We start from the raw sequence: 21,205 nt of genomic DNA, 5'->3' as shown, positions 1-21,205 counted from the left end.
TATTTTGCACTTGTCCACTTTAAACTGAGTGTTTTTTAGAAGCCCAGTCCCATAATCTCAAAAGGACCTGCTGTAGTTCTTCACAAGCCTCTACTACTTTAACGACTCAAAACAATTTTGTCTCATCTGTACATTTGGTCACCTCATTTGTTCCTTTGCATCATTTATGAATATGCTAAATAGCACAATTCCAGTACAGTCCCTTGGGGTGCTTCTCTAATGATCTTTCTCCATTCAAAAAAACTGTTTAGTCTTTATCCCTGTCTTGTATGCAGTTACCAAGCCACAATATGACTCTGCCTCTAGTCCCATGACTTCCCAATTTCCTGAGGAGTGTCTCGTGAGGTACTTTGTCAGATGCCTTCTGAAAATCCAAATACTCTCTATCAACCAGCTCACTTTTTTATCTGCATGTTTATTTACACCTACAAAACATCTATAAACTTGGTAAGGCAAGTTTGCAAAAATCATATCGACTCCCTCTTTAAACCATGTCTGCTTCTGTGGTCAGAAATTTTATTTTTAAGAATAGCTTCTACCATTTTGCCTGATATAACAGGCTCACCAGTCTTTAGTTTCCTGGAATTGGCAAAACATAAAAAGGTCCATATTCAGCACAGGAATGGGAATTTACACAAGTACATTTGCTATTGTTCTAGGTAAGGGCCATGCCCAACAGTTCTTAGTTGTATGTAAACTGATACGATGTGCTAACGGTATAGAAGAAACTCCAAATAATAATACATTTAGGTGGGATTTGCCTGGGTAAGTAAAGTGTACTGCTGAATTTACATGTCTACATTTGCTTGCGTAAATTCCCATTCCTGTACTGACTGTAGGCAAACTTTTTCTGTGACCAGACTTACCTGCTGACTAGCATTCAGTAGTGGCACTATCTGCTAAAATTAAGCCCACCCCTGCTCTCCCTCTACCTGGGTAAAATTTGGTGGTGAAAGTGGGGGAAATGTTCAGTTAATTGAGAAGTTACCTAGACAAACCCCCTTTGAATAGTGACCTCAAATTGAACAAGGCAGTGGGCTTTAATGAGATGTGTTCAGGTGTTAGTGAGGTGGTGAGAGTTCTGTAGAACTATCTGGTAATCAGACACCCACTACCCCTTTCATTTGAGCAATGCAGTACCATTTTTCTCCGCTGTCTCCATCCTAAAAGTTCCCTCGACACTAATGCACATCAGTGGAAACTAAGATGACATCTCATTAAATTAATATAGTTGTGTGCAAAAGTTCAGGCATCCAATCAAATTATGTTTCAATGAATCTCTTAAGTGAACAGAAGCTGATGCATAGTTCAAATTAAACATGATGACTTTCTGCAAAGTTTAATGCAAATTACTAGCTCATGCTGTAGCTAGGACGAGGAGATATAAATGATTATACATGTTCTCAGAAAGGAGTGCCTCCATATTTAAGAGCCACCAGTGGTGTTTCTTGTTACTGCAAGGTGCTAAAAGCAGAACCCAGCTGCTTGCCTGAGTGAGCATCAGACAGTGTTACTTTCTGCAACACTCCTGATCAGGTCTGAAGGCATGCTGGTTGGGAAATGCTACTTTAGACAGTCACTTTTGTGATGAGATTGTAGAAAAGGTTTCCTTCTGCTAACTCTCTCTTGCAGATTGTTGTGCAAGCAATGCTGTACTATGGACAGTTACTCCAGTGTCAGCTAAACCTTTCAGCAGGTTGTCTGCAGCAATCGGTGGGTTTTGTTTTGAAGATGACTGGTTTTTCCACCAGTTCTATCAGAAATCATTTTTGATCTTCCAGATCTTGCCCTGACCTCAACATATCTTAACAATATTTTTGATAGTTGAAATAGTTAAGGGGAAGCATTTGGAGATTTTATATATAGCTTTCCCCTGCTTTGTAAGAGTAAATTATCTTCATTTTCAAATGCTCAGACAACTGCTTAGGGAAAACCAAGGTTGTTGAAAGTAAAAAAAAAAACAAAACAAAAAAAAACCCCCCCAAAAACTGAGTATTTGTTAAACGGTGAAATTGTTTTCTAATAATAGAAGGCCTTACGAGTTGGTAAAGCAGCCCAAACATTGACCAACTTTTTTTTAATATATATAAGTAGTAATGTTCATTTGGAAGAGTGTCCAAACTTTTGCATATGCCATATTCACTTTAATTTCAATCAAATAAAGAGTAAGTTTGCATTAAACATTGCAAAAGGATGTTGCATTTAACTTTATATAAATAAAACAAAAATATCACTTATAATTGCACAACATTGTATACAAATAAACATGGTGAATAAAATAAAACTCATCCTGTCCTACATTCATTACGGTGTATAGCAGCTATAATAAATCATCAGCAGGAGAAGTTATGTAAACTTCCACACCCCTGTCAAAGAATCCCTTTGAGAGAGGGCCAGAGTCTGGTCTGGGACTTTATTCCGTCAGTATGAGCATTTTTCAGCTTCAGCTAAATTCCTTATTTCTCAAAATTTTGGACATTTAACAGGTCAAAGGGAGTGGATTAAATACAAGACTTGATTGCTGCATACCCGTGAAGGCATTTCTCACATAATGGCAGTGGGAGATATTAAATAAAAAATTGCAAAAAAGTCCCACAAGTTTATCAAACCCCAGAAGGAAGAGCACATGGCTGTGAAGGAGGAATAGACCTCAGAATTGAATTCAGATTGCAACAACATGAATAGCACTCAACAGTGAGATTATTGGTCTAAAAAACCTCCCATTTCTTTATTATTTGAACCAACGATGTTGGTAAATTTTTGAAAATTTTGTTAAAAAAAATGAGAAACATCTCAAAGTCCATGAATTCACATCTATAATGCATTAAAACTTCTCATTTTATGAAACAGTGCTGAGAAAACAGATGCTAGGAGATATTAAACACAATGGATTTAAAAAGTAAGGAAAACAAGTGATGATTTATTATAACTGCTCTACACAGTAAAAAAAAAAAAAAAAAAAAAAAAGGTGGAACCGTATGATTTCCTTTCACTCATCACAATTCATAATATACAAGGTTGTATGATTATATGAGTGATAGATTTTGTTTCATTTACATGTTTTACTCTTGGTGACATATTTAAGGTGCATAAGCTTTGTACCAAATAGAGGCTGTGTTATCTTCTAGGGATGTGCATTTATTTCTAACAAATGCAACAAATGAGACCATTTTTGGTTCATTGCAAATGGAATGAAACAAAAAGAGCCTCCAACGAAACTACAATATTACCCAAAAGGTTTTGAGGTAGTCGTGGTATTTAAAAAAAAAATAAGACGCCTCCAAGAGCCTTAGTTGGGCCTCATCCTGAGCTTTACATCGAGATGGGGCCCAGCCACACCAGGCGCAGACACCAAATTGTTGTCACTTTGCCTCTGTCCTCCAGGCCATTTTAAAGCAGTGGATCCTGGGAGCCTCTGGGCGTTGCTCCTGTCCTTTTTCAGGAAGGGCTCAGTGGGGGCTGGGGTGCGGGCTTCCCGGCCCCAGCATTTTTTTAATGGATAAGGAGGGACCTGGGCCCAGTCAAAGCCCTTTTTTGGGGGGGGAGGGGGTCTTTTCTTTAATTTTTTTTTTGGTTTAGTGAATGAACTGAATAAATTATTAAACAAGCCAGATAATCCCCCCACCTCCATAAAACAAACTGAACCAACATTTTTGGGCTGCACAGCTCTTGCATCTGTTCATGTAGAGATTCATTCAGTGTGTAAACCTTTGCACATAACTGGATAGAAAATGTCACATATTTAACAGAATAATTTGTCTTCATTGTTTCGCCAATGTTGCATTTTTTGTGGGATGTGATGCCTCTTATTAGACCAACATAACAATTAACTAAAGAAGGTGTTGTACTTGATGTTTTGAGACCCGATAGATTCCAATATTCACCTACATCATGGTCTTTGAATAATTCTTATGTTGACAATAAAAGGCATCATAACTTGCAGAGACTCTAGGTTTCTCTATGGCTGTTGGCATTCTTTCAAGCCATGATGTCATCAATACCTGCGTGGTTGTTCCAGTTTACAGAGACTGGGGGTTTGATAATTTAGTTTTATTATTTTGTCATTTAAAATGTGAATTTATATTCATTGGGGCTAAGTGGAAAAAAATGTAAGGGTTCTACGCTAACATTCTTGAGGGTCATCTGTACTCACAGTTAACTCAGATATCTGCACCCCTGTATATTCCCCTGTCACAGTTTGGATAAGGTATGTGCCATCTTGGAAGGTGAGTTCCATGAGCCCTCGCCATGGAACTCTCACAGTGCTGTGCAAACCAGACACATAAAACTTCAGGGAGAACCCTGCGTTTACTGTTACTCGGGCATTCCGATAGTCTGATTGGGTCTCCACGTGCCGGATTGGAGCTCCAGTGGTGAACTTCTTGGAGAGTGATTGGGTGACTATGCCTTCAGCGACATCGGGAATACCTGTGTGGATCTTTCCAGGGATACCATTCTCAATTGCATCAGAGTCAAACTTCCAGCTCGATTCAGACTCCACGGTGAAGGGCAGTTGACGTTCCACTTTCAAAGGTGGGCTTCCTGAAGCAGCCGCACAGTTCTCAACTTTGTTCTTGGAACTTACTCGCTGTGGATCAGTGCTCAGTACTTCCTTCTTATTAAAATCATATTCTATGTCATAAATTACTACTTTTTTGGTAGGGTTGTCATTGTCACTTGTATAGATTTTCACATAACTTCTGTTCAACACCAGTGCTGGAAGATCTATAGGGCCATATCCTTTCACTGAGGACATGGCATATACTCCCTTGCCAAATGAGTCCTGTGCATCCGCTCTCCAGAGTGAGACACTTTCCTTTCCTTTGGTGCCTTTGCTGTCCCAAACCTTGGCCCATGTCCCAGGTGCAGTGTAGGATTCATTTACACAGCGTACAATATCATGAGAAGGTTTCTTATTAGGATTATCTGTAACTACATGCCCTAAGGATGCATATCCCTCTGGGCACATAGGCAGCCAAATAGCAATGTCCCTACCCTTTGGACAGATTCTAGACCAGACATGAATGTAGTCAAATGGTGCAGCCAGGGCTCCAGGCCGTTTTGCTCTGAGCACAGCACCAGGGGGCTGTGTGTATCCTGCCACAGCAATATCTCCAAGACTGCAGCAGCCCTGACCTCGCCAGATAGAGATCTCTTTTGTGGCCTCAGTTCCTGAAATCAGAGCAAATTGAATAGGTTAAAAAGTCAACAGTACAATGTAAGATCTTCCCAGCATTCTATTATTAATTAGACATTTAAATAAAGTAAAGTAGAGTAAAGTTAGCCCAAGCCAATATTTTAATCAATAACTTATCAGCATTGATTATCTGGTAAAAAGTTAATTGATGAAATTATAATAGCAATAAATCAAAGGTATAGGGGTGGAATTTCAGCTGTGAGCAGACTATCAAAGTTAACCAGGCAAATTTGTATCTGGCAGATTGGTATGGTTAACTTTTGCTGTTCACACGAGCTTACACCTATCACTACCAGTCTAGCCACACTACACCTTGTGCACCCAACCCCCCCCCCCCTGTTCCTTCATCCTTCAGATGTCTACTTTCTACTTTTACTTTCTCTACTTCCTTGAGAATATATCCTTGATACTTGTTCAATGTTCCCATACATTTCCTAGATTATTGTTCAATGTTCCCATACATTTCCTAGATCCTATTTCCTTGATACATGTTCAAATTCCCCAAATTCCTCAGTATAATGCAAGCAACTTCCCCAAATTCCTCAGTATAATGCAAGCAACCTTGCAAGTATTTGATAACCTTCCCCTAATATACTTGAAGAATCTTTGTATACATGAAGCAATCTTGTTACTAATTTTTGTGCTGTGTATATAGTTCCCACCTCATGTATTCATATTTCCATCTTTAATTAATCTTCCCGACTGAATGTTTCCCTGTACCCTTATATTTCCATGTATAGTTAACTTGAACCTTCATATATCCTTATATAATTAATCATTATGTCATATACATTGTTCATGGCATTGCATATATTTGTTCTCCTGTTTCTTGTCAAACGCAACTTATGCATAGTTTATTGTTTACTGTTAACCGATGTGATATCATTGATGAATGTTGGTATATAAAACCATTAATAAATAAATAAACAAACAAACAAACTTTTATCTGGATATTCAGTCTGAATTTAAGGTGCTCAGATTTGGCTGCAGAGAAGGAGTGAATTTTTAAAGTCATCGGAGAAAAATCTTTTTCACTCAACGCACAATTAAGGTCAGGAATTTGTTGCCAGAAGATGTGGTTAGTGCAGTTAGTGCAGCTGGGTTCAAAAAAGGTTTGGATGGGTTCTTGGAGGAGAAGTCCATTAACTGCTATTAATCAAATTTACTTAGGGAATGGCCTCTGCTATTAATTGCATCAGTAGCATGGGATGTTCTTGGTGTTTGGGTAGTTACCAGGTTCTTGTGGCCTGGTTTGGCCTCTGTTGGAAACAGGATGCTGGGCTTGATGGACCCTTGGTCTGACCCAGCATGGCAATTTCTTATGTTCTTAATGGGTTAGTTTGAAAATTCACCCCAGAGATAATACTTGCCTTTGTGCTCTTGTCTGTGGGTCATTTATACTAAGCATTTTCCCCATACACACAAAATGGTATAATAGTGACTATATAATTTATGTTGTATGTTGATTGAATCTGTATAATTAGGTTTTAGTTTTAGTGTCCCTGAAGGACTTGTTCAATAGATTCCTGGAAACGGGCATGGTGCCGAGTGATTGGAGAAGAGCAGTCGTGGTCCCGCTTCACAACAGTCGGGCCAATCCTGTAAAGTGCGGCTGCATTTACCCTGCTCCTAAGCCGCTTTTAACTCACGTTCCGGCCGCGTTAGCCCTTCCTGCGATCCCGAATCCCCTTTAACCTACTCCTACCGCGTCCTAAATTCCCCGGGTAACCCCTTCCGCCCGCGGCATGTATATTGCATGCAAACGAGCGAATTAGCGCGATATTGCATGCAAACGAGCGAATTAGCTATTCCCCTAGCATCCCGTAACCCGCGCCCCGACTAACGCTACCTTTCCCTGCCGCTTTGTCGCGCGTTTAACCTGCAAACTTACCGCCTACCCTGACCCAGGCGGTAGAGGCAGGGGTCAGGGTAGGTGGCAAGCTTTCCCCCAGCCCCCGCTCACCTGCCCCGGCCGCGATCATGGGTGCCGGTCTCCGTGGCAGCCCCAGTCCTCTCCCCTGCTCCCGAAGCCAAAAAAAAAAGCTTTTTTTTTTTTTTTGGCTTCGGGAGGAGGGGAGAGGACTGGGGCTGCCACGGAGACCGCTTTCCCCCGTGCAAGTAAGTTGTTTCGCCGCTTGTCTCTTCTCCCCCCTCCCGGAGCAGGGCGCGAAAAGCCGCCTTGCTCCGGGAGGAGGGGGGACACTGACAGCGGCGAAGCTTTCCCCCAGCCCGGACACCGGCGAAGCCAGAAGATAGCGGCGGAGAAACGGCGAAACGACTGTCAGTGTCCCCCCTCCTCTCGGAGCAGGGCGCGAAAAGCCACCTTGCTCCGGGAGGAGGGGGGACACTGACAGCGCACAAGCAGCGATGGAGAAACGGCGAAACGACTGTCAGTGTCCCCCCCTCCTCTCGGAGCAGGGCGGAAAAGCCGCCTTGCTCCGGGAGGAGGGGGGACACTGACAGCGGCAAAACTTTCCCCCAGCCCGGACACCGGCAAAAAACTTACTTTTTTGCAGCCACGAGCACGAACACGATCTGGCCTGCCTTAGCTCCTCCCGACAAGATGGCCGCCTGCACGGGGAAAGCGTGCAATTGGCCGCTGAAGACGTGACGTCACGACATCACGTCTTGAGCGGCCAATTGTACTCTTTCCCCGTGCAGGCGGCCATCTTGTCGGGAGGAGCTATCGGAGCCAGATCTTCGCGTTCCTGCTCGTGGCTCATGGCTGCAAAATTGTAAGTTTTGCCGGTGTCCGGGCTGGGGGAAAGTTTTGCCGCTGTCAGTGTCCCCCCTCCTCCCGGAGCAAGGCGGCTTTTCGCGCCCTGCTCCGAGAGGAGGGGGGACACTGACAGTCGTTTCGCCGTTTCTCCGCCGCTGTCTTCTGGCTTCGCCGGTGTCCGGGCTGGGGGAAAGCTTCGTCGCTGTCAGTGTCCCCCTTCCTCCCGGAGCAAGGCAGCTTTTCGCGCCCTGCTCCGAGAGGAGGGGGGACACTGAAAAGTCCTTTCGCCGTTGCTTCTGCGCTGTCGCCGCCGTTGCTTCCTGGTATCTGTCATTTCAAATGACATTTGAAATGACAGATACCAGCGTGGCGTGAAGCCTTAGGCCCGCGCACCCAGGATCCTGTATAGGCGCTCTATCCAGTATCCTGGGTTGCGCGGGACTAAGGCTTTTCGGACGCGGCTTACATTTACATATAATTAGGCTTCAGGATCGCGCGGTAGGTGAGCTGCTCTGTGCGGGCGGTAACCGCGGGTGCCGTAGGCACTAACGCAGCTCTTCCTACCGCACGATACAGGATTGGCCCGAGTGGGAGCAAAGAGGAGGCTGGAAACTGCAGGCTAGTTAGCCTCACCTCGGTGGTGGGAAAATTGATGGAGACTCTGCTGAAGGAAAGGATAGTGAACTACCTACAATCCGGTGGGTTGCTGGACCCAGCAGACTCCTTCAGCTCTCCCTTCTGCAGGCCCGAACAGCTCACGCTGACAGACACCGGCCTCAGAATGAATCGCCCAGCCTTGCAGGAACAAACAACCCTGCTCTAGTTTCCTCTTCCTAACAATTTCTTTTTTTCATTTTTTTTAATTTAATAAACAATGAACAAAAAAAGGATACTTCCCTGAGCAGCAGCTGGCAAGAGGAGACGTCTGAGGTAAGAGGGAACCAGTCCCCTGGCTGTCAAAACCATGTCGGGGGACCGTGAACGTTTTTTGCTTGTTTTGAATACGTCAGCGTTACTTTGTAAGCCTGTTTAATAAACTTTGCTTTCACTTATCTGAACACCTTTATGGACTCTCATCACTGGCAAACTTTCCTTTGATGTTTGGGAATGTTTTAAATAAATACATTAAAAACTCAAATACATTTGGTCTTATGTCTTCTGAGCTTTGTAGCTATAGTGGAAGGGATCTGCTATTTGGTAGTTTTGGTAGTGTAATGGTGGTAAATAAGTGTTTTTGGTAATAAGTAGTGTGCATGCTCCATTTGGATCTTAGGATCATTTCTCACAATTCTAATGTCACTTCCAGAGTGTGCTAAAATTATGGAACATTTTGCTAACAAAATGTTTAGCAACCTGTACACTTCTTTCATGAAAGAGATGTTGCTGGGTGTAATGATGTAGTTAAACTCTGGGGGGGGGGGGGGGGGGGGAGTATAGACCCAGGGATTTAATCTGATCTCCGTAGCTGGGGTTAAGAAGGAATTTCTTTTTTACTGCTTCAGAATTGCTCACAGATGCTCAGCAGGGGTTTTGTAGTGCTTCCTTTTGGAATATCCTCGAGAACTGTTAGAAAGATTTTGGACTCAATGGACCAATGGTCTTTCGACCTAGCCAGTTCTGTAACCATATAAATCACAGCTGACTAGTATGAGTTTACAGCACAATTAACCCTTAGGAAGCCTCTGCCCTGGGCTACTGTCAGGAAGCTGCCCAGAGGCAGAGTATGGGCTGAGCATGGAAGAGAACTCCGCCAGGGAGGCAACAGATTTCCTTCCTCCATGAAATATGGAGGAAAATTATCTTTACTAGATTTTTGCATTATCAACCATGTAGGAACATTAAATCATTAGATATAATGTAAGTCCTTTTCAAAAGCTGTAAACTGACTTTAGTAGTTTCAGCACCAGGTTGAAAATTTGAAACTGAGACCCAATGCACAGCTGTACCCATGCACCTGAATCTTGTCCTGCAGCGCCCTTGCTGTTCCAGTACTGAGATCCACACACACAGATCTGTCAATGCAGCTCCCTCCCAGCCTGCTGTACCCCCTGCATTCATTAATGCAGCTTTCCTGCATGTAGTATCACTGGTTTAGATAAAGGCAAGGTTTTAGTTCTTTTCTGTTTGTTCCACGTACGTGGTTTTATACACACCGGTACAGTACCGTTGTAAGTTTAAATTTATTTTTCAACAACTCCTGTTCCATAAAATCAAAGTGATGAACACTGCATCCCACACCCATTCTACATGCACCACCATAAAGGAACACTTACCATGGTTATCCCATACCCTTTCAGTGTTTTTAGTTTCAAATAATATGAGAGCAATATCTTGAGAATCTGCATTTAGTTCTGAGAAATTGGCTTTTTGATTATCCAGTAGGTATGGGAAGTCCGAGGGGGGCTGTTTGCCTGCTGCACATAGAAAAGATCCCGTGGATAAACCTGGTGAGGAAAGAAGCACCTGGCATTAGTTTTTTCATCAGACTCGTCCTCAGAAAATATCTTAAACTGATAATGGTCTGTTTTCCCTGGAACTTTTCATTAACTGCTTATATATTATAAAACAATATTGTGTAGTGAATGAGAAACAACATGCATGTTTTTTGGGGGTTTTTTTTAATCCTAATCAACCTCTAGGGTTTTTTTTTCCCCCTTCAGAACTCACCTCCGTTCTGCTCCTTCTCATGGCAAGGTGAAAGTTAGAACAGAAAGAGTACAAAAAAGAGGCCATTCCCAGTGGTTCCCTGATGAAACCATGATGGGAATGAAAGGTGAGCTGGACCATGCTGAACCCATAGAGCAAATGATATAATTTAGGAGTCTTAGATGAATGGAATAGGGAAAACATTGACCCAAGAATAGTGCAAAACACCAGTGCCCTGAGGTCCCTCCCAGGAAAGCCAGCGTAGGTTCTGCGGCCTTAACTTCATTTCCTGCCCAGGCCGAGTGTTTCTGTGCTGATGTCACCTGCCTTGCTGCGAGGCTGATCTCATGGGAAAGAATTGGCAGTCTCTGGCTGGCACTTTACTTCTAACAGCTCTGAGTTGCAGTTGCACTAGGCAGAGGACAGGGCGCGAGATCCCCCACCTGATGATAGAGAAGAGTTGCTTTCTATGTGCCACAAACTGGTGTCCTCCTCTGTACCAAGATGTTTCCCTCTCCAAATGAGAGAAAGAACTCCAGCTGTCACCAGGTTTGACTGGACACACCTGCGAAGATTTAGAGCAAGCACTGCTTTTTACAATATGTCTACAGTTCTCTGCAAACGTTTAGGCACCCTCGGTCAAACTGTATGTTTCAAGGAATCTCTAAGGGAACAGAAACTGACATTACATAGTACAAAGTTAGAGAATGGATAAGGTCCAAAAACAAGTATTCAAAATCTATCTCTGTGAATATCCACCAAGCTAATAATACCACTCTTCCAGTTAATAAATAATAATTATGAATGGATCATTCTATATGAGCAAGATAGCACCTTATCTTTCTCAGGGTCTATGTTTGCTCCCCAGTGCAGTCATTCATCTTGAACCTCTGGGATACTCTTCCTGTATAGATCAGCATTCAGGCTGATGACTTGAACGCCTGCCGTAAAGGTTAGTACCAGGACATTACCATCACTTACCTGTACAAATCAGCACTGGGAGACTTCCTGTAGCTCCTAACAGCCACATGGCCCAAGCAAGTATAGTTTTTGGGGGGAATCATCCGGTAGATTGTAACAGGTCTATCTGCACTACTGCCTTTATCAGTCCAGATTTTCCTGAAATACATAAATGTATACATTTGTGACGTGATAGTTTACAATTGGTTCTTCTTTTCAGGAAGCTCTCTTAGTGCATTTTGTTAAGAGGGTCTCCCTCAAAGACTTTTGAACATTTGACCTCCTGGGCTCCAGCATATACAGTAGTAATAAAATCATATTGCAGTGTTTAAATCGTGCAGGCATAAAACTGTGCTTTTGATTCCCCTGTCCCATACAATGGACAGAGTTACAGAGCTAAAGCTACTATGTCAGGATGGAGAACTGTAAAATACTGTGCTGAAGAACATATTACCAGAGAAGAATTTTCTGTTCCCGTGCCTCTGCTAATTTTTTGCCATTGTTATATGTTATAAAAAGGTGTATCTGACAGGAAACATAAAATACATAGCATATACCTAAAATAAATCACATTATATTTTAAAAGAAGAGGGAGACAGAAACACGAGGAGATTATAGGGAAAGTATCCAAAGCACAAGCTTAACCTGATAATTATTACTGCCCTGACTGCAAGAGCCTGAGCCCTAGGTGGGTGGGCCATGGTTCACCCGTAGCTGTACCTCTCAATGGAGGATGACAAATAGTGCAAAGTCCCAGAATCTGGAGTGGAACCAGTTCTTTTTAATCTATTTTGCGCTTTCTAGATTTGGGCAATGAGAGATGTCTAATATACTGTCATTATAGTTTATAGAGAGGTTCCCTAAGTTTCTGTATGCTTTCTCTTAATAAAGACAATGAGAATCGTACGATCAGAAGAAGCCCTTTATTTCAATGCCCGACTCTGGCCGAGTTTCGCTCATAGAGCTGCCTCAGGGGCAATTCAATTAGCAGGACTTTCTCTTAATTACTTAACAAAATAAAACAATATTTATCATTTTCATTTTTGTTCGATTTTAAAATTTATAGCTGTTAAGGACCAGACAACCTGAGCAGCTTTCATGAATATAAATAGATATTTATATAAATTCTCCGACTCTGGAAATGTAACTCTTTCCAAAGGTGTGCTACTGCCATGTTGTAGGTTAAAATTCTGCAAGTGAGCTGTCATCGCTACCTGATGCTGCTTTCAGTGCAAGAGCTCAATGCGCCCAACTGATCTGAATTGTATTAAGAGTGTGCATTCTTTAAAAAAAAAAAATGCAATGAAACACTCACATTTCATTTCATTTAAAAACAAAGTGAACCATTCCCCTCCCAAATTCTTTTTTCTTAAGTTTCATTTGAGAAAATCAATAATAAAAAAACCTAACAGATGCAAACTCTTCCTTCCTTCTGTGCTTCCTCAGGCCCTCCCTCAGATCCTGCTTACCCTTTCTGCAGGGGTTTCTGATGTAGAAAGGGGCAGAAGCAATCCCCAGTCGTGCCTGCCCCTGGTTTATAAATGGTAATAACTGACCCTTAAGCCAGCGTCATTTTGTTTTATGGCCATACAGCGTACAACCATAAAGCAATGGTGCCAGCACCTCCCCTAAAAACATTTCCTCGCATATCCCTAAATTTTATTATTTTTGACTTCCAAATTAAGCACCAATGATAACTATGATGTAAGAAAACTACTTGGATGTTGCCCTACATTGTTCTGGGAGACCAACGATTTTTATGTTTTGTCTCCTGCTCTAATTCACAGCTTTCTCCTGTCTCTTAGAAAGCGAGGTACCATATATTTTCTTCCCAGGAAATCTATTTTCTGCTGCAGCAGAGATAAAGATTCATCCAGTTCTTGGATACAAATTTCAGCTTCATCTGTCTGAGCTGAATTATCCTGCACTGATAGGACTAGTTGCATCACTTCATTATTTATTTATTTATAATTTTTATATACCGACATTCAGTAAGAGATATCACACCGGTTTACATTCAGGTACAGTAGGTATTTCCCTATCCCCTGAGGGCTTACAATCTAAGTTTTTTTTTGTACCTGAGGCTATGGAGGGTAAAGTGACTTGCCCAGGGTTGCTAAGGGCCGTATTTAGTTGGTTACTAAGAGGGGGAAGGAGGTTAGTTCAAGTGTTGGTTTCAATATACATTGGCTATTTTAGACAGTGGTTGTATAACAGAGGGAGCATATATACAGGTTTATACACCAGTTGGTTACTAAGAGGGAGAGGATGTTAGTTCACGTGTTAGTTGCAGTATACATAGGATTTTATACAGTGGTTATATAGCAGGGGGACTATATATACAGGTTTATACAGCAGGCTTGTATGACGAGGTTTATATGAAGGGCTCTCTATATATACACCAGTGTTGTATGCTAAAGGATTATCTACAAGGGTTATCTATAAACATGCCAAAGCTTATACAAGACTTATATAAATAAATGCTGAGGTAGTGTAGCAGAGGGAAAAAACAGGATCAACTGCATTTCATTAGCTACAATCTCTAATTTATTGTCATTTTTGCAAATATTTTTCTCAGAGAGACTGTTTAATATTTTTTTGCAAGGAAGTAAAGATATCAGCTGTCACTTTAAGTTAGGGCCCATTCTTCTTGTCCAGAACCTGAGCCCTCAAATGTCTTGCTTTTCCCATCAGCACTTTCTTCCCTGATTTTTCTGGGTTTGGCTGACTATTCAGCCCTTAATGCAGGGATCAATTTTTGGCAGATTTCTTTATCCATTTGTGGAGATATTTTGTATGTTTATGCAAGATTTAAGGATGTGTCCACTGAGCTGCTGCCACCTCCCGTTAACGCATCACTGGTTTCCCACATCAAGATATTTTCACAACTCTTGTGGATATGGCCTTGTGTAGGACTGCTCAACAGATCCAGCCATCTGGATTTCTATTTAGAGTTTGTGTTACTGTGAACCGAATTTTTCAGACTGGTACAAATACCTGAAACTGTGAGGAGGTTTCACAAGCCCATCTCCCATATCCTGCACTAAGAGTGCTGAGTGATGAGGGGGAGCTTGCACTGCCACAGCTGTGTCTCCCAGAGGATAGAAACCTGCAAGAAGCAAAGGTCTGCTGTCAATTTTACCGGACATTCCTAAATCACCCATGTGTTCCTGAAGCCATGATCAACAACTTTTTGTAGGTCCACGGCCTCCTATTCTGTGCAGATGGGAAGGCCATGGTGCATCAAGCTCTCCATGTATATTATGGATAAGGTGTGAAGATTCAGCACTCATAAAAACACTCAGCAGTGCCGTAGCTTATATTTTCCAAGCAAGGACCTTGGGATTTGAATCTTAAACCTTCCACCTCCAAAATGGGACTTTACCACTCAGAACTAATAAGCGATCCCTATCTACTTTAATCAGGATGCCCTTAGCCCTTCACTTATTACTCTACCCTATCACACAGGGAATGGCATCGTCGTGATCCAAAGACATCAAGATATATACATATGAATGAGTCTGAACACTGTCAAGCCAAAGCAAAAAATGTTAAGATCTGTGTTGAAACCTATTTGAAAAAGAACAAACTGAAGTGTGCATAAATCATCTTTGGAATTACTGCCAGAATCTCTCAGTAAGATGCACTGAGGGCTGGGCATTAATAGGAGGGAGACTTTTGGTGCCAAAGGAAAGAATCTGGTAACTCTGTACAGCAGATTTCAAAGCTTAGATGTGAATCAGTAAATGAGGGTGGAAAACTACCTTCCCAGAAGTTAGGCAGCTGATTCAGGGAAGCAGAGCAACATGGAAATATAAACACATAGAGCTATGGTGTGACCTGTTTGGGTTTTAGTGCCTCTAATTTCTGATCTTGGGTTTTAAGGGATGACTTTTCTGGCGTCATTGGCACTGCAAGCTTCTGTTGGATATCTTCAACAGCTCTGAAGATGCAAACTGGATTTGGCAGTATTGCATCTTAGGCTGGCTATTATTAACTCTGAGGGCCGCAAACATGTCTGGTTTTCTTGGTATCTTAAGTATTGATGAGATATATTTTGCGATTAGTTGGTCCTATAACTAGGTTAATTTGCATGTTTTGATGGCTGGAGTGATTTAGGTTTCTGTGGTTCCTTCTCCCCCTGTCCAGCCTGCTTTGGCTCAGGGTCAGGAGACCATGCTTTTTCTAAGACCTGTGCAGAGATTTGAATGCCATATAGTAGTTAGAAAATCTATTGCAACCCATCCACCCCCATTGTCTCTTATCACAGAATATGGCTGTGTCCATAGTGTACCCATTAGGTTTAACTGTATTTTTCTACTTTCCTCTGAATCATCATTAACAATTAACTGGCTTGAAGAAGATTAAAGTCAATGGATTATATTCTTGCAGCCAAACCAATTATGTTTGTATTCAAAATTCCTGAAAAGAATTATTCCTTGAAAAAAAAAAGAATGTTCCCATTTTCTGGTTTCCTCCTTGATAGGGAGAGATTTGACAGCAGGCAGCCTTTCTCACCTTTTGGGAAGGAAATAGGCCTCCAGATTGAGACATCATGCTTGCTGTTACATCCCTTGTTGTCCCAGATGAACTCATACTGGCTGGTGTAAGTATACGCAACACTTTGCCTTTCACTGGCTTCTGTGGGAAAGCAAAAGGAAGTCAAGGGACGCATCAGACAGAGAGGGAAGAGTAGGGTGTTTGGGTGAGAGGAATCGGTCTGTTTAGAAAAATAAGATTGATATATAGAAGGCAGTTGAACAGACTATTTTCCAAGGAAGAAGAGTAGATACAAATGATTTGCTTTTGATGAAGACAAATGGTAATACCCTTCGTTTCTCTTCACATTTACTTAACAGAATAGACAAATTCTTTTAAGGAGCATAGATCGGCTTTGATGTATTAACCTGAGAAATAAATCTCATAGTAACATAGTAATGATGGCAGATAAAGACCAACTGGTCCATTTAGTCTGCCCAGTAATTTGCATATGGTGCTAACTGCCCCTCCCTAGAGGTTACCCCCATGCAGAAATGATACACCACCCCTTCCTTCATTTCCAACCTCAAGCCTTTAGGGATCTGCAGTGTTTGTCCCATGCCCTTGTGAATTCCTTCACTGTTCTCGTCTTCACCACCTCCTCCGGAAGGGCGTTCCAGGCATCCACCACCCTCCGTGAAGAAATATTTCATGATGTTGGTTCTGAGTCGTCGTCCCTGGAGTTTCATTCTGTGACCCCTAGTTCTACCATTTCCTTTCCAATGGAAAAGGTTTGAAGTTTGTGCATCGTTATCTTTGTCAGTGTTTCTTCAAAGGACAATAAATCTTGATGTACGTTGAAACAGAAGATACTATTTCATTTATAGGCCATTTTTACAAGAAAAAAAAGGACTTTTCTGGGAGGGAGCCATATAGGCTTGAAATAACACTGTCTGTTCTCTTACCAGGATCCTACAGAGTTTTGTGAGGTTAAGTTCCGAGATCCAAATAAATTATTACTAAGTTCTCAGATGCTGATCAATAGTAAAAAGGCATATGTAAGATGTTCGGAATAAATTGCTGCGGACCACCAAGGCGGCAATATTACAACAGTTTGTGTCCCACAGTGGACAATTATTGATTGACAGACAGTTGCTACCTTCTGATGGCAGTGGTGAGCAGCAGTGACAATCGTGGAGCGTAGGGTCTGAGAGGCAGCGTGTGATCCCAGGCTCCTCCTTTCTGAGCAGGAAGCCTGAGTTTGAGGAGCGGGTATGGCTACTGAAGGACCTGTGAGCATGCGCTGGCTCTCAGATGCCGAAATCTCCAGGCAGAGGGAAGGGGTGAGGTGGGTGGATTGTGGTACATTAGGAGAAGGAGGAGAGAGGAAGAGTCCGAGAGTCAGGACTGCTCAACTGTTCTTCAGTGAGAAAACATTGAAAATCTAAATAATGCACAAGTCCTTTTCCTCTCTCCTCCCCTTTTAATGTTTCCCATCTAACAACCCTTTTCTCTAAACTCTACTCACGTTATTCCTCTCCAAATTCTCCTATGTATTTTCTCTCGTCTTATTTAAGGACCACTTGTACCCTCTTTCCTGGCCCTGTGCAGGCTACGGCCGTTTCTCTCTCAGGCCCTAACCCGGCCACTGCCTTTCTCCTTCCTACCTTTCAATCACCAGGGCCTGATCAGCTTGCCGTCTTCCTAGATGTCAAAAGCCCTGATCCATCATGGTCCACGCCCTTCTCCACAAGCCCTAATCTGTCATTGATCCCCCTTCCCCCATCTTCCCCAAAAATCCTGATCTGCTGCTGCCCCCTCCTTTTCCCAAAAGCTGATCTATCACATCGGAGGCACTATTAACATCTGAAGACAGGACCTATGTGGTCTCAAAAGCTCATGTACATGATCCAGTAAAAGCTTTCATGGATTGCAGAGAACCCAGTTTATTCCAGGAGCCATAAAGCTATTAGATCACTGCGTTATATATCCCAGTCACCAGATACCAAAAGAAGTTCATCCCCAGCTTTGATTTATGGAGCAAATGTATGTTTCTGTTTGGGTCTTTGCTCACCTGAGTGCCCTTTCCATCTCCTTTTTCTTTCCTGATGTTTCTGCTTATCCTCTTCGTATGATATATATATATATTTTTATGTTAACCTCTTTGAGGACAATTGTCAAAGCCAATCCTGCTAGTAAAGCAGAGTGATACCTGTGGAATTGGGTTACTTGAAACTTGCCTTCCTGTATCTGGGTAAAGGTTACCTGCTTTTGGGGGAGATGTTCTTGGAGGCGGATTTAAACAGCATGTTTGCTTTTGTAGTTTCAAAAATAAGTGTGTTGTTTTATGTGAAAATAATACCCACACAGAAAAGAGGGGCAAAGTTCATGCAGGTATTTTTTCCATAGGCAATTTTTAAAGGAAAAGTACCTGAGGACTTTTGCTTTGAAAATTAATGCAAAGTCAGCAGGTGAAACGTCCCTGTGGGCTTTGCTCTTAGGTGACCGGAATGAAAATTGCTCCCTTTGTTCTTACATTTCTATCTTTTTGGAGAATTATGTTGGTCCCTTTCTCCTTTTCTGTTTGTTAACCTGCTTTATTCTGAGATTTGTTGCCTTCTCAGTGTTCCCTTTTATTGCTGCCCAGTTTCTATATTACTGTTTAGATCTTGGGATTATTCATTATCTTGAAGTCAACTGGCCTGAAACCCAGAACTCTAATGTTAGTATGGTTCAGTTCAGGTCAGAGTTTAATACTGAACTACATAATCCGAAGGTCACTAGACCCTACATTTTCCCATACTAAGAGGTCATAATAATTCAGGAAGAGGGGGATACCAATCAACTCTCTCATCTTGATCCTGGCCATAGAGGACATTAATGAATTGTGTAAAATCCTGGTTAAGCTCTAAACATAAATGACATTATTATTTCTTGGGAACCTAGACACCTGAATCTAGGTGATTCAGTCCTTGGTCTTTTGCTGGGACTTTGTAAACAGCCATTAGGGTAGAGCTACCAAGTGACTGTTCTGGAGGGCACTTTTTTTTTTTTTAATTCACACTCCTATGTATTGTGGTACTTGTAGTTCTGCTTTTTCCATTTGACATCAGCAGTACAGGTATGAAAATCCATCAGGAGGTATCATCAAAAAGCTAGGTCTAGCTTAAATTCTCCTTCCAGAAACTGGGTCACTAGACAGCTCTTTCAGGCACTTCACACAGGTCATGGGACAACTTTCCATCATTACTTGACTGGGCTGAACTCATGCATGAGATCATCAGCTATGAAAAAGTGAATCGGCAGGAGACTGAACTCACCTTTCTTTATTGAAATCGGTTCTGTAACTTGGAAGCAGAGGAAGAGCACAAGCCCCCAGGCCATGCCTTTCATGATTGCTCTGGCCACATACACTTTCAAACAATAGAACTGTGCTGAAAAAAACCCCAAGAGACGGTCATTGGCTTTCTTATACCACATCTGAGAAATATTAGTATAGGTAGGGTCCTGCATAATCACATCTGTTTAATTTTAACAGCCATCTTATTTTCATTTTGTGAGTAACCAAATGTCAATCTCCAATGCAAAACTGAGAATTTTTCATTCAAAAAGAGAATTTCCAATAACTGCAGAATTTGTGGTACTGTACTATTTTTGTTTTCTCAGGTCTTTGCCACTAGAGATAGCTCTTTACATATTCCTACCTTTCTAAAAGAGGCTATACCTTGATTACACAATTGCTGATTGATTCAGTGTGTACCTCACCATAATTTAGTTTAGATGTGTATACATTCCTCTTTAGTGTACACATTTTGGTGTGCCAAGATATGTTATTTGCTATACCATCCGATACTTTTTATTTTGATTTCAGGCAAAAGCAGCAATTCAGCCCTGTCCAACGAATACACCTGTTAAATATCATACCTGTGATTATTCTCTTATATTAAGTTAGAGATTCACTATTTTGTTTATTGCTCATAAAATAAGATTCATTTCTAAATGCCTTCTATTCATGATAATTTGTTAATTAAAATGGAAACAAATGGGTCTTAAAATTCTACTAATAAAAAAATTAAAAGAACAGCTGAGATTTTTAGATTGCGTGGGTTAAAAATATTATTAAAGTAAAATAAAGTAACCATTAATTGAAGCATCTCTATGTATTCTGGATATTTTTCTCTTTTTATCATTGCCCTCCTAGAAGCAAATGTAAGAAAACTCCAGTTTTGTAAACTAACTAAACTTAATGAGTTCTACATTTATCATCTTATCTGCTACCAATAAGGACTTGCCTCCAGCTTGCACTGTCCTGAACAGACAGGGCATTTTGCAATAGGAAAACTGGTGCTGGTTTCTAGTGTTTGTCCTGATGGTATAGCATGCAAGATTCAGTAATACAACACTAAAATATGACAGGTAGACCACTACCTGGCTGCTGTCAGACACCAGCACCTGCAAAGTAATGCCTAAAGAAAACATCACCTTGATTATAAAGCTGGTATTAGGATGATAATTTTCACTGATTTTCTTTTACATAATTAATTGCAGAGTTGATTAGATTGAAAAAAGGCTAGTAGTCATTCAAATCCAACTTTCTTCTGATTGCCAGATAATGCTCTCTACATAGTAGCCCAGAGGAAAGTATGAAAATACTGTGCATTTGTAGCCAATTCTGCAACAAAGGAGAAATATTCCTTCCTGACCCCAAAACATTTAATTTTATTTCACAAATCTGTGATGTCACACTAGTGTGACCTTCATTAAGAAGTCTTATCTTTCAATTACATTTCAGGTTTACTCACTGACTACCTAAGGCAAGTCAAAATACTGGGAACCACAATAATGTCCTAAATAAGTAACATCTTTAATGCAGAGGGCCGGAACCATAGACCATGCACTGCACTAGAGGAAGACAGATCATCTGTACTTACCTACACCCCAAGTTCTGCCTAGGAATAAACACAGGAGAACACGTCACTGTCCCTTGATGTCTGGAGGACATGAAACCCTCTTGGGAAATATATTGCGTTTTTTTCTGTTGGGTACATTTAACATGATAAGCTCTGTGGATTTGATTGGCTTAGAAAACTGGCACATAGGTAGGAGGGGAATGGGAATGAATGGAGGAGTTACACTGGAAGCGGTCAGCAGGTATGGGCTACCATGCCAAATGTTCTCCAGGGGGAGCCAGGACTGCAAACACT

At 41.6% G+C, this 21,205-nt stretch overlaps 1 protein-coding gene across 3 annotated transcripts; it reads right to left on the bottom strand.

Moving 5' to 3' along the window:
- Positions 1-2,949: 2,949 nt before the first annotated feature.
- LOC115073812 lies at positions 2,950-20,998 on the bottom strand. Of its 3 annotated transcripts, none has more exons than XM_029572642.1 (8): positions 20,933-20,998; positions 19,322-19,430; positions 16,041-16,163; positions 14,520-14,631; positions 11,544-11,681; positions 11,006-11,127; positions 10,190-10,360; positions 2,950-5,172 (listed from the first exon to the last, which is right to left on the bottom strand). In XM_029572642.1, exons 2-8 carry the CDS (start codon positions 19,392-19,394, stop codon positions 4,124-4,126), a joined length of 1,788 nt encoding a protein of 595 aa, XP_029428502.1. In that variant the 5' UTR covers positions 19,395-19,430; positions 20,933-20,998; the 3' UTR covers positions 2,950-4,123. The 3 variants fall into 3 exon arrangements, with proteins under 3 accessions (XP_029428502.1, XP_029428500.1, XP_029428503.1); XM_029572640.1 differs by having other exon boundaries at positions 19,322-19,435; positions 20,933-20,995; XM_029572643.1 differs by having other exon boundaries at positions 16,041-16,160; positions 19,322-19,435; positions 20,933-20,995.
- Between the last annotated feature and the right edge of the window lie 207 nt (positions 20,999-21,205).

This window comes from Rhinatrema bivittatum, chromosome 12 (assembly GCF_901001135.1).
Source record: "Rhinatrema bivittatum chromosome 12, aRhiBiv1.1, whole genome shotgun sequence".
Taxonomy (NCBI): Eukaryota; Metazoa; Chordata; class Amphibia; order Gymnophiona; family Rhinatrematidae; genus Rhinatrema; species Rhinatrema bivittatum.
The sequence above is the reverse complement of the archived record's forward strand: the minus strand, read 5'-3'. Positions and strand labels throughout refer to the sequence as shown.